This window comes from Chaetomium strumarium (assembly GCF_033439665.1).
Source record: "Chaetomium strumarium strain CBS 333.67 chromosome Unknown B0T15scaffold_6, whole genome shotgun sequence".
Classification (NCBI taxonomy): domain Eukaryota; kingdom Fungi; phylum Ascomycota; class Sordariomycetes; order Sordariales; family Chaetomiaceae; genus Chaetomium; species Chaetomium strumarium.
In genome coordinates this window covers 2567847-2580259 of record NW_026944434.1, presented here as the reverse complement: position 1 = coordinate 2580259, position 12413 = coordinate 2567847, and the positions used below count along the sequence as shown (strand labels likewise).

General features: G+C 55.4%; 4 protein-coding genes and 1 non-coding gene across 5 annotated transcripts; 2 read left to right on the top strand and 3 right to left on the bottom strand.

Moving 5' to 3' along the window:
• Positions 1 to 2599: 2599 nt before the first annotated feature.
• Positions 2600 to 4112, top strand: B0T15DRAFT_560728 (activator of Hsp90 ATPase; the record flags this gene model as incomplete). The annotated part of the gene is made up of 3 exons (XM_062870535.1): positions 2600 to 2822; positions 2923 to 3005; positions 3070 to 4112. The coding sequence occupies 3 exons, from the start codon at positions 2600 to 2602 to the stop codon at positions 3727 to 3729; spliced, it is 966 nt and encodes a 321-aa protein (XP_062719379.1). The 3' UTR covers positions 3730 to 4112.
• Position 4113: 1 nt separating this feature from the next.
• Positions 4114 to 5611, top strand: B0T15DRAFT_280385 (carbon-nitrogen hydrolase). Its single transcript, XM_062863568.1, has 2 exons — positions 4114 to 4352; positions 4513 to 5611. Exons 1-2 carry the CDS (start codon positions 4308 to 4310, stop codon positions 5443 to 5445), a joined length of 978 nt encoding a protein of 325 aa, XP_062719378.1. The 5' UTR covers positions 4114 to 4307; the 3' UTR covers positions 5446 to 5611.
• Positions 5612 to 6015: 404 nt separating this feature from the next.
• B0T15DRAFT_t180 lies at positions 6016 to 6097 on the bottom strand. The gene has a single exon. It is a non-coding gene; the product is annotated as a tRNA-Ser (tRNA).
• A 757-nt stretch (positions 6098 to 6854) lies between these two features.
• On the bottom strand, positions 6855 to 7898 carry B0T15DRAFT_513753 (uncharacterized protein; the record flags this gene model as incomplete). The annotated part of the gene is made up of 4 exons (XM_062868063.1): positions 6855 to 7025; positions 7109 to 7229; positions 7556 to 7607; positions 7844 to 7898. The coding sequence occupies 4 exons, from the start codon at positions 7896 to 7898 to the stop codon at positions 6855 to 6857; spliced, it is 399 nt and encodes a 132-aa protein (XP_062719377.1).
• Positions 7899 to 9490: 1592 nt separating this feature from the next.
• B0T15DRAFT_280305 (cytochrome P450-like protein) lies at positions 9491 to 11741 on the bottom strand. Its single transcript, XM_062863567.1, has 4 exons — positions 11198 to 11741; positions 10765 to 11127; positions 9869 to 10684; positions 9491 to 9792 (listed from the first exon to the last, which is right to left on the bottom strand). Exons 1-4 carry the CDS (start codon positions 11501 to 11503, stop codon positions 9658 to 9660), a joined length of 1620 nt encoding a protein of 539 aa, XP_062719376.1. The 5' UTR covers positions 11504 to 11741; the 3' UTR covers positions 9491 to 9657.
• Between the last annotated feature and the right edge of the window lie 672 nt (positions 11742 to 12413).

The following is a 12413-nucleotide window of genomic DNA, read 5'->3' as shown; positions in this document are numbered from 1 at the left end:
CGCTAAAAGATGCCCGTGCTAGCGTTCCTGCATAGGGCGAGCAAGGGCTCAGTAAACCTTCGTCAGATGCCCAGCCTCGCTATCTCCGACTCCGATAGCATGAACATTTGCTCGACAGCGTGGTGGCGAGCTTGGAAAGACGGGGTGGACAAAGGCGTGAAAGTACCTCCGCAAGGGGGGTTAGTACTCGGTACAGTAGAGCCATCTGCAGGGGCACCTAGGAGACGGGATTGGGCAGCGAGGTCGTCGAGGTCTGTGCCGAGGATCTATTCTTGGTTCGCGGGCAAAATTCAACAATGCCTGCGTTGATTCGCCAGGAAAGGTGCATTGGTTGTGATGCACTGCTGCCGGCGCTTAACTTTCCCCTTGTCGCATGATTGATGATGCATTAGCGGATGTTTCCATTTTGTGGTGCAAGACGTCGTACATAATATGCACGTCCGCAGTCGTGCCAGGAGTGCGAGGAAGAGCCCTTTTTTGGAGTCGTGCTGGGGTACGTACAGCCTGCCTCTGGCCCATCGGCTTCCCCCCGCGAGATCTGACCGCCAACAACAGTACCTCAAACCATCAACTGGCCAGCACCAACATCTAGCCAACCAACGCAACCACATCCCTTGCCTTCAACCAGCCAGGCATAGATGGAGCGTATATAGTACACCGAACAGCGAGCACACGTTTGCCCCAAGTCCACAATTTCATGGACAGCGGAGAAGTGACTCGGGTCAGAGCGGGATCCAGTTCGAGGTACACCTGATTCGCATCGGCCTCAGAACATCCAAACATCGATATCTGACTTACACAGTATGCTAGCGCATCCAGAATCGAGACCGATGGGTCTAAGTGGGCAAAAAGTAGCCATCCAATAAGACAGAGATCACGCGTTCCTCGAGACGCCATTGAGCAGCTCTTCCCCACTCCTTCTAAGTTATGTAGATCTCAGGGATCGAAGGGGAACAGATATTAATAGCAGGATCTCCGCAGGGCCAACTACATAGACTTGAGAGCCGATTCGCCCTGCTGGTCCTCATTATACCCAATCCGCCATCATCGGATGACTCTCGTTCCGAGAGGAACTCACATTTCACTTTGTTTTGCACTTGAACCCGCCGGACGACCATGAGAAAGCTCAAAATAGTTGTGATTAACGTCGACGCTCCGCTCTCGGGCGTTTTAACTAGGTAGCCAGGGCGCCTTGGTGAAGCTAGGTCGACAGCCTTGCATTGTTGCTTGGCCGCATCTGAGCAGCGGAAGGGGGGTTTTCCGGGTGTGACCTCAAGATGGAAGTAACCTAAGGCGCTTGGAAGGTTGAGGCTCGACTTATGAATGCGGCTTCAGTGAGCATTGCTGCATGCTTGAACCCGAGGATCGTCCGCGGGCTGAACAAGCCCACAGCGTGCCCGACCGTTGGATCTTGGCGCCCATCTCCCAGTTGGTTGGAACCACAGCGTTGATTTCCTTGGGCTTTCTTCGGGTCCAGTTCGGCGCCCCATACCGGTCGTCCAGAGTGGGAACCGGCGGTTGCGGGTCAGCCCGGGGTTCCCGGCACGGGACTCAACCGGTACGCACTCCATACATAAGCCGGTGGGCCCAGAATAGGGACTAGCCGCGATTCGAAGTTCCGAACTCCAACTCTCGATCTTATGAGAGTGTTTTGCTCCACGCATTGGCACTCGGCAGCGACCTGAGGTCCATGGTATGTTGTGTTGCTGACTGACGCTATAGGTCGTCGTTCGGCAGCTGCCTTAGAGCTCCTTGCGTCGTACGCAGGAGACCTCGCGCACACCGTATACTCTATATGTATGCGGACGGAGAAGCAAGAGTGTACAGAGAGTGGTAGACATCTCGTTAGTATGCAGAGTGAAGAGGCTAGAGAACTATAGTGCTCATAGTCCCTTTGTCAGACTGTAGCTGCCATGATGGATTTGCAATGCGTGTTTGTAGATTCAGCTCTCCAATGATAGTATAACTGGACAGCTATGTGGCTTCTGGCCTATGTTCTCGTAAGTAAGAAGCATGTACATGCTCTGCCTAGACACACTCGTAATACGATCATTCAAAAACAGAGAAACAGCGCGGAAGGCAGTTTCTTGTGTTCGCTGAAAGTCGAGATCCGAGACCCACAGCAACGGCAGCCTTTCAGGAACACAACCCCACCAAAGGCGGTGGTGGTTACTGCCCGTTCTCTCCGCCCAAATTGGAGCCTGCTGTGATTTCTAGAGCTTTCCAAGCTGCTCTCTGACAATTGCCCTTTTCCTTCATTTGGGCGAAGCCTCGCCCAATTCCCCAACCCATTCAGCTCGCCTTTCCACGACAACAATCCCCGACGGCGCCAGATCATCCACCACTCACAACAGGTATGTCGATAGACTTCGTTTTCTCTCCGTCGACGGCCAATTGCTCCTTGATGATCGTTCAGCTGGCACCAGTCATAGGGTGACTTGTACTCCCTCCTTTGATGACAGATGCTGCGGTCCACCAGACCAACTCTGATCGAGCACTGCTTCATTCAGTTCTAGCCTCAGCTTGTCTAAGCTCGTTGCTGACCGAATCCGTAGATCGACTCCAGACCAGCGTCGAACCCCTCGCGGCAACTGACAAGATGGTTCTGCACAACCCTAACAATTGGCATTGGGTGAACAAGGACGCCTCGGCGTGGACGCGGCAATGGTTCGAGGACAATCTCACCAAGCTTGAGGCGAAGGAGGGGGATGTGGCAGCCAAGATCACCAAGGTCATCAGCATGAACGGGGATGTCGAGGTGGCGCAGCGCAAGGGGAAGGTCATTACCATCTTTGATGTCAAGTTAACTTTGGAGTATGCAGGTACGTATTTTCATAGAATAAAATCACCCTGTTCCTCCCATGGCACCTGGCCCGCATCCCTCGTAGACTTCTCTGGAACCGTAGGCTAAGTTCTCTCCAGGCTCCATCGCCGAAGACGATGATATCTCGGGAACCATCACCATTCCCGAGGTCTCGCATGACCTGGCGGAGGACGAGTTTGTGGTAGGTTTGCGCTTCCTGTATGTAGGAGTCTGCCCGGCGCGGCTGGCTAAAACGAGAGTGACAGTTCGACATCGACATCTACTCCGAATCCAAGGAGAAGCAGCCGGTTAAGGACCTCGTGCGGTCCAAGCTCGTCCCCCAGCTTCGGAGCGAGTTCTTGAAGCTGTCGCCAGCGCTTGTCGCCGAGCACGGCAAGGATATCCAGCACGCGCCCGGGTCGAACCCGTCGAGCGGGTTCTCCACGCCCAAGTACCACCCTCCGACAGGAGCCGCGGCCAAGCCCGCGACAGCAACGAGCTCGCAGACGAACAGCGGCAGCATCGTTAACACGACTACGGTGAATGACACGGAGGAATTCCGCACGACCGCTGAAGAGATGTACAAGACGTTCACCGATCCCCAGCGGATAGCCGCATTCACCCGTGGAGCGCCGAAGCTGTTCGAGGGGCCCCAGAAGGGCGGCAAATTCGAGCTGTTCGACGGAAACGTAGCGGGCGAGTACTTGGAGCTGGAGGAGCCACGCAAGATTGTTCAGAGCTGGCGTCTGAAACAGTGGCCGACGGGTCACTACTCGAAGCTCAAGATCGAGTTCGACCAAAACGACGTGGACAAGGTCACGGTCATGCGCGTGGAGTGGACGGGTGTTCCCATCGGTCAGGAGGAAGTGACCAAGCGGAACTGGCTGGAATACTACGTCCGGAGCATCAAGTTGACTTTCGGGTAGGTTGAGTATCCTCCGCAATGCACAGTCTCTGCCACTAACACACCTCTCAGTTTCGGCACCATTCTTTGAGGGGAGACAGCATTATGAGGAGACGGCGTTGGGCGGGAAGGGATCTGGCTTTGGGATCGTCATGCATCGGAGGGACGGGCGGTCTTGTGGTCTTGTTTTAACCATAGAATGGACAGTACGTGTTTCCCAGGCCACGAATCACGAAAGTAGCTGGATATCATTACCAGCAGTTACGGAGGTACAAATCAACACGAATGAGAAATGGCTAAAGATGCATTCGGATCCTCTGTGCTCTCTCGCCTCGGGCCGACGCCCCCTTCAAGGACCTCCAGTGACCTCCGCTCGGTGCGGCCGCAGATCCACTCGAAGCGGGGTATAAGCCGGACACCGGCGGATGTCTCTATGCCGGGCTCGGGCCTTGCGTAACCAACTCTCTTGCGGGTGCAAAGCAGCTTCCTGCCCAGATCAACACCTCTTTATTGTCAGTCTGTTTACTTGCGAAGACACTCAGACACTGGACCGTTGGATGTCAACCAAAAGAACGTGATACAGAGCAACCACAGATCCCGATGGCGCCCGTTTACAAATTTGCGGTTATCCAGCTTCAGCCGAAGGTGAGCTCACAGTGGCATTCTTCTAGATCTTGCCTGCGGCTCTCCGGAGTCCGGACTCCGGATTATCATGGCCGGAGTAACCAGTTTGTTTTCCTGGTGTCCAGTGCTCATTCTCACCGCCACCCTCACTCACCGTAACCCTTCTAACACCCACGGCCAGGATGTCGCCGTCGAGGACAACTTCAAGCGAGCCGAAGCCTTCATCCGGCAAGCGGCATCCGAAGGCGCGCACCTCGCCGTCCTGCCTGAATATCACCTAACCTCGTGGTGCCCGGACCACCCAGGCTTCATCTCGGCCTGCGCCGAGTCAGCAACCTACCTCCCGCGCTACCAGGCCCTCGCGCGGGAGCTCAACATCAGCATCGTCCCCGGCACAATCTGCGAGGTCCACCCCGCTCCTCCTCCTCCTCCTTCTTCTTCTTCCTCACTGAACCCACAAAGCAAAAACAAAAGCGACGACGACAACGACGACAAAGAAATCCGCAACATGGCCTACTGGATCTCCCCCACGGGCTCCCTCATCGCCTCCTACCAGAAACTCAACCTCTGGCACCCGGAACGGCCCCATCTCACAGCGGGCATCTCCCAGACCACGCCCCACAAGGCCTTCGACACGCCCCTCAGCTGGGGACCCGAGGAAAACGACCGGCCGATCCGCGCCGGCATGCTCATCTGCTGGGACGTGGCATTTCCCGAGGCGTTCCGCGCGCTGGTGGCCGACGGCGCCGAGCTGATCGTCGTGCCCAGCTTCTGGCTGGTGGACGGGAGCGATCTGGACGAGGAGCGGCGGGGGATGAACCCGGATTGTGAGAGCCTGTTTCTGAATAATGTCATGGTTGCGCGGGCGTTTGAGAGCGAGAGCGTCGTGGTGTTCTGTAACGCCGGCGGGGTCAGCCAGGTTGTTGTGCCCGTGCTGGGGAGGGTAGCGGGTCCCGAGGGGGTGAATGAGGAGGTCATGAGGGTTGTGGAGGTGGACTTTAGGGCGGTGCCGGCGCTGGAGAAGGAGTATAAGATTAGGGCGGACATGATGGGGGAGAGGTGGCATTATTCTTATGCCCATGGGAGCGCGGTCGGGAGGAAGGGGGAGAAATAAATACAGGGGGTTGTTGTTGAGAGGCGGTTTCGTGGAGCCAAGTGCATGGGCGACAGGAAGAGAGGCAACGTGAAATAACTCAAAGGTATTCGCTCTGCAAAGCTGGCATGGCCCATGGAAACAATTCAAGACGTGGCGCAAGATATCGGCCACGTCATAAATTTGAGCGTTAGGCGGACTAGAGCCGCTGGTTAGTCTTTCTTCAAACCGGTCATATGCGCATTTGTATGGATGGGGGTGCTCTCTCCGGCCGACCCTTCTTGGCTGGATGCTGTTACCACAGCAGCCGAACAATATCTAGGTAGTCAATTGGGTACCTGGGGAAGGATTGATGATGGGACCATCATTCATTTGTAACCAGATTCGATGGGCTGTTTTCATCCCCGCTATGATAAACAGATGTCACCACCAGTTCAGGTTACATCGGTATTTTACGTGCGTTCCTCAGGGACAAATACTACCTAGTTGTAGCGAAAGCCTGAATCAAATGCCTCCGTACAAAGCTCGATCGGGCAAAAACATAAGCTGGACTTCATTGGATGTGAATTTAGGAGAGGGATGTTGCAAAAACGACGCGAGCCGGATTTGAACCGACGCCTCCGAAGAGATGAGATTTCGAGTCTCACGCATTAGACCACTCTGCCATCGCGCCTTGATGAAATGATTGGTCCAAGGAACCGCTTTTTATGATCTCAAGGTTCACTTCCGACCCAACCTGCACCACCACCCTCATATTAGGCACTTATTTGGATTCTGACTTACACCAGGTCCTATCCGCCAAGACGGGAAATTTGGACACATCAATGTTTTCCTCGTCGCTCTTTTCATTCTCCCATTTTCCCGTTCTTTGACTATTCCCCACGAGTCTTATCCCCAGCTTCGTCACCAATAGAAGCGCACTCTGTCCCTTTCACAGACACAACAGTACCCGTTGACGACCGGGCTACCGGACGAGATACGTCTTCTGAATGGCAGGGACCTAGAAGGCCCTGTCTCGACATGACCAGGTTGCCCTAATATACCGCACCTTGTCGGTATACTAACTTTGGGTATAGGCCTACCAACAACAAGTACGGGACCGGCGTCCCTACCGCATCAGGGATCTTACCGAGTCGGAGCAAGGGCTCCTAGCCCTTGCTCACTCCTCTATATAACCAGACACGACATACCCAATGACCCTGAGAATGTATTATAGCGAGCCCGTAGTTAGAATCGCTTACGTCACGCTCCTACATTGTCTAGTCGGAACCTCTAACAGAGACGTCGTTCCTCCTAGATGATTAGGAAGGATTCTTAGCTTCCGGCGAGCCTCTATTACTAGTCCGGTGGTATAATCGGGACGGCATGGTACTCCATGAGCGTTTTATAACGCCCGAGGAGGTCATCTAACCTCGTATATCGTCCATTCCCTAGTCCTGGGCAACGTTGCCGTCTAGGTGGATGATCATTTCGACCATGACGAGTACTGCCAAGGATGGCGCGTATACGAGAGGGCAAGACAAAGCCTCGCAGATGAGCGGGGTCGTCTTGTTACAACGGGGATAGGAAGCCGCATGGTACAGCGCCTCGGTCGACGGGCTCTTGAACAAGATTTGACCTGCGTGTGCGGTTTTTAATCGTTTGCCGCATCTTCCGCGCGCTACTTATACGCCCAGTCGCTCACTTCGTCGACCATGGTCTGGGATCCAGTTGCCGTGGTGTAGCATACCTCGCTTTCTCCCGCGATGACGGCCAGCTCAGCGAAGGGGTTCGCCGCCGCGGCGAGCAGCCAAGCCGTGAAGCAGCTAACTACCTTATACAGCTACAGCTTGGCTCCAAACTATCTAGGCCAATCAATCTCGACGATGACATGGATCTAGGTCAGCGCCTGTTTCCAGTCGCTGCGCTAGAAAGGCACGCTCGGCAAGATCCTGAAATTGGGGTATTCCACGCCAGACGACACAGCGCGATGCCACAACCGAATCGGTCCCACGCCAGGGTACAGCGTGGTGCTGAAGAGGTTCTGCCTTCCGACATGGCGGCGATCTGCAAGTTACCGGCCTGAGCTACATGCCATACGCGTCCGCGAAGCAGAAGACTGCACCAAACGAGACCCTACTCTGTCACTTACAGGGTCTTGTCTGAAAAGTGAACCGTCGACGGGGAAGTGATGATATTCAAGGCTTCGAGCGAAAGCAAGCAGGGACTCTACGTCTCAGTCGAGCTTGGAACGCATCTCTCATCACCACGGCATAGACGGGGAGTTCACGTCCCCGCCGGCGACCATACGATCTCAGTTGACATCATCTCCGCCACTTGGGTCTCCGTCAGCGATGGGTCGACCACTCGCCGCTGCGGCTGCCGTTTTGTGCTGTCCACCCCCTTGGCGGCCGCGACGCCTACTACGAGTATTGTAGACCGATGACGGCGACGGCGGCGGCGGCGACGAGGGTGGTGCCGGGAGAGAACGCCATATCTCGCAACGCACCAAATCAATTCTGCATTGGGCCGCGATGGCTCGAATGTCGTAAGTAAGCCCTCGGCTCCTGCCATAGGGCTTCGGCGAGGGCGACGTGAAGGTCGGCTGACAGATCGTGGCCGATGCGGGTGAATCGCTTTAGCTATATAAGGAGCTATATATTCCTGGGACTATCCCGATAACGGCACCGTACTGGGTCCCGGCAGGAGAAGCTACACAAGTAGATCTTGGTCGAGGACCTGGTAGTAGAAGTGTCTGTGTTGGAGACTGGATCGGAGAGTCAAGAAGTGTGGGCGGAAGCACAACGTTGTCGTTGTTGCAATCACCGGTAAGGTCCTTACTATTCTCGGCAAAGTCTGACTACCTTTTCATATAAAGTCGAGGTGCCGAGGTTGCTGACGCCTCATTGGCTATGTCGAACAAAATGATCGATTGGTGAGATAGAAAGGTTGAATAATGTGGACAAAATTGCCAACTATGACGCTTTCCCAGCCCGGCCTGAGTCTGAGCAGAGATGATCCCATGGATCTGGATGTCCCTCGAAGAGAGCATGCGATGGGTCTCGACGCCCTGTGGGCAACTATGTCAAACAAAAAGAATAATACAAGGGAGAGATGAACGAATATAAACAAAACTACTAATTATGACGGCTTGTTCGGCCAGAGAAGTTGAAAAGCAGCGAGGAGGCTCTGGCGAAGAATCTTGTTCAGACGGCGTGGTTGGGGGAGTTGGACAAAGCCGACTTTCAAAGGGGCAAGACGTGCTGTTGGTATCCTCACACCGGCTGTCCAATCTTGCTGGCTATAATTCTTTTCCCTCGAAGTGAAGTGCATGTGGGATAGGTGATTACCTACTGGCTACCTAGGTATGTTGTAATCTCTGGATGAACTGACAAAGTCGACGGTTAGCCCTTGTCATTTACGGAAAGCCCAAGGGTTTTGAGGTGGACAATGACGTGGCCGTTTGGAGGGAATAGACGATTCAAAGTAGGGTAGGTGTCCTGGGAATCGAATTTGTTGCCTGATGTGCAGCTGTGGCCCGGCTCTTCTGTCTTCCACCATCTTTCCCAGGCACATAGTCGGTTATGGAATGTCTCCTCACTGATACGTGACCCAGAACCTATCAAGATGTGTCTGGCTTGTGGGATAATGGAGTTCAGACATCGACTACTGCGGTGAGAAGAGGGCAAACTGCCGGAGTACACACGTGAAGGGGTGAACCAGATAAGATATGGCAGGTATATAAATTTCCATGGTGGGCTGTCCTTTCAACCGCCACCGCAATTATACACTTTGCCATGAAACTCTTCGTGGTGTAGTGGTTGAGCTGTGAGAAATCGTCTAACATCCTCCGCGTGCGCACACTTGCTGTGGAGATTGTGGGACCACATGTTCAATTTACAGTTGCATCTCTTTTCCCCCCAAAAAGCACCTATTTTACCTCCTCTATTTAGTTCGGTCAAGTAGTTCATGGCCAGCCAGGGCGAAAGTCGGTCGCCCAATCTCAATATTTCTTACCTTCTTCGATCCTCCATTCAAGCAAGCTTGGAAAAAGCGGGATCACGAGAGGATGGACGAAAACCTTTAAGGGCATGTTTGGTATTCCAAAACCATTTGTTGAAGAGTTAAGACGACCAACCCATCTGACATTTCAATACACTATGATTGATTCGTATCGCCCAAGCAATATGTACATGTAGGTGACACCCAACCCAACCCTCTAAAGCAGATAAACCCCATCGAATGCAGCAAACCTCACTTCTCCGCGGCCTTGGCCCCCTTCTCCGGCATGACAATATCCCTGAGACTGAACCTCGTGATGAAGTTGTTTTGCTTGACAAACCAAGCATTGACAATCTCCCACTCCGAGTTGGGGTCATCGAAGCTGATCTGTAGTCCTTGTCAGTCATAGTATCTATTATACCAAACACACAACACCAATGAAGGAAAGTGGGAGGGGGCTTACCTCAAACCGCCGCAACATGGTCGGCACCAACTTATAGATCTCCAACAAGCTGATATTCTTCCCAATACACGTCCGGCTGCCCATGCCAAACTGGAGCATCGTGCCATTCATCAACTTGACCCGCGCCTCGTCCCCGGGGCCCTTGACCTCCCACCTCTCGGGCCTGTACTCCTCCACGTCCGGACCGAAAATCCTTTCGTCCCTGTGCAGCACCCACGCGGAGCACCCGACAATAGTCCCCTCCGCGACCCTCCGCCCGGCAATCTCCAACCCCCCCTTGGGCACGACCCGCTCCATAGGCAAGCCCGGGGCAGGGTGCAGCCGAAAGGCCTCCTTGACACACATGTCCAGGTAGGGAAGCGTCTGGCTCTCGTGCCATGTCACGAGCCCGGTCTCGTAGTCCGAGAACCTCCCCTCGCGCGCCGCGTCATCAAGCTCCTTCCGCAGGCGGGCCAGGGCGTGCGGGTTCTTGAGCAGGTAGTAGAACACGGCCGACAGCGAGATGGCGGTCGTCTCGGACCCGGCAAAGGCCATGCTCACGGCCATGGTCTGGACCAGCGTGTCGGTCATGAAATCCGGGCGGGCCTCGCGGGCCGCGATGAACTTGGAGAGCAGGTCGGGCGACTTGACGAGCGCTTTGGACTCGGAGGTCGGGAGGACGGGCTCGCCGTTCTGGATCTGCGGCAGGCGCTCGGCCATGCGGGCGCGGGCGAACTTGGCGACGGGGAAAGTGGCGTCCAGCAGGCCCCATTCGGAGAGCTTGAGGTAGATGGGGTTTTTGAGGAAGAGGCGGTCGAGGATCGGGATTTGGCCGATCTAATAAGGGGGGTTATAATGTCAGCCAGTTGAGCTTTGGGGATAGTCATGTTGGCATAGCGGTTTGATGAGACACATACCGGCGCTACATAGAGGAACAGCTTCGTCAGGTACGCAACAATGCCATCGACATCCTCATTCTTCTCGATGAAGCCGTGCCGCTTGCTGTACGTGATCTCGCCAATGACGTCAAAGGCGTAGAACTGCAGCCAGCGCGTGAAGTCGCAGGCCTTGGGCTTGTCGATGTGCAGCCGCTCGGTCTGCTTGAGGAACAGCTTGGTCGTGTTGTCGACAAACGGCTCGTACTGCACCAGGGCCGACATGGCAAAGGCCGAGTTGACGCACCGGCGGAACTGCATGTGGAAATCGTTGTCTGTCGTGCTGAACAGCGAGGGCAGGCTGTGGCCCTTGACCACCGACTGCTGGACGACATAGAAGTCTGACTGCGTGAGGAGTTAGGTCAGTCTTGTCGCGGTATAAGTCCGAGTGGACTCGGTGGAGGTACACACCCACCTTGATGAAGCCTTTGTTCAGCCCATAGATGGTCTTCAACGCCTCCGGATCGGAAAACGAGAGCGTGTTGGGCCCGAGACGGACGACAGGACCGTACTTCCTGTGAAGCTCGATGTGTGTCCTCTCGGGCCGCCGTCGGTAGACATCAAAGAACCTCCACCAGTCTGTCAAGGAGGCCAGGAACGGGCCCGGATACTTGTTCAGGCCATTGTGGTACCTGTTCCTCACCAGCCATGCAACGACGACGGCGAGGGAAATGGGCAGCCAGTGTTGGCTGACAACCAGCACTATCTGATCCGTTATCATTGTGTGCTATGTCTGGGCTTTCCTTGTTGAAAAGGCCAGGCCAGCCACGTGAGCGGAAGGGTGTGTGTTGAAGGAGGTGGTTGCGTGGTATTTCCCATATTACGGCACGCATGCGAGGCTCTTTATCTATATGTAAGAGGGATCGCCCACGGCTGGCTTCCCGCCAGTGCCGAGCTGGACGGAGGTCAGGTCGGGGTATGCCGTCGAATAGCCACCCGACCGGCAGGGCAGACGGCTCGGGAGCTAATCCGCCTACAAGCGCGATTCCTGGTTCGTGGTCCTGCACGAGCGATCCCTACGGCGCGGGAGGATATTACAAGGTGAGCTAGCGCAGCCCAGGAGGGAATTGCTCGCAGCTGGCGGCGCCCTTCCAAAGTTCCAGGAGCGAGCGTAAGCGCGAGCGTCTTCTCTCTAGCGCACATCCCGAGAGAGACACCGATCCGCCCACCAGGTCTGTTCCCATGACGAAAGACGGGGATGACACCGGATGCTCGGCGTAGGATCGACTTCACTGCACACAGTGGCGGCCCCTTTCCCATCCTCGGAAGCAAGCAGGCAACTGGGCCATGCCCACCTTGCTACAGCCCCGTGGGGAACGAGTGTTCGGGGCAGTCCGCCTCGGCAGACAAGGCGCAGGACAGAAAAGGGCTGGCAAACTTGCGTCATCCCTCACGTACCAGGGCACCCTCCCCAGGCGCTGCCCAGACGCTGGGTTGGGTTGACGTGGTTGAGCAGGCGACGTTGGAACTGTATTGCCGGTGTCCGGGGTTGCGCAAGGGATGGTGGGGCCGTGGAGCGCAGCTCGAATCAGTGAGGGGGCGGGGCAACGGCGGCCCCCGTCATCCACCCCCCAATAACCATCGGCAGATGCCATGTCCAATCGCTCCCACAGCCGCAGTCCCGCTGGGCT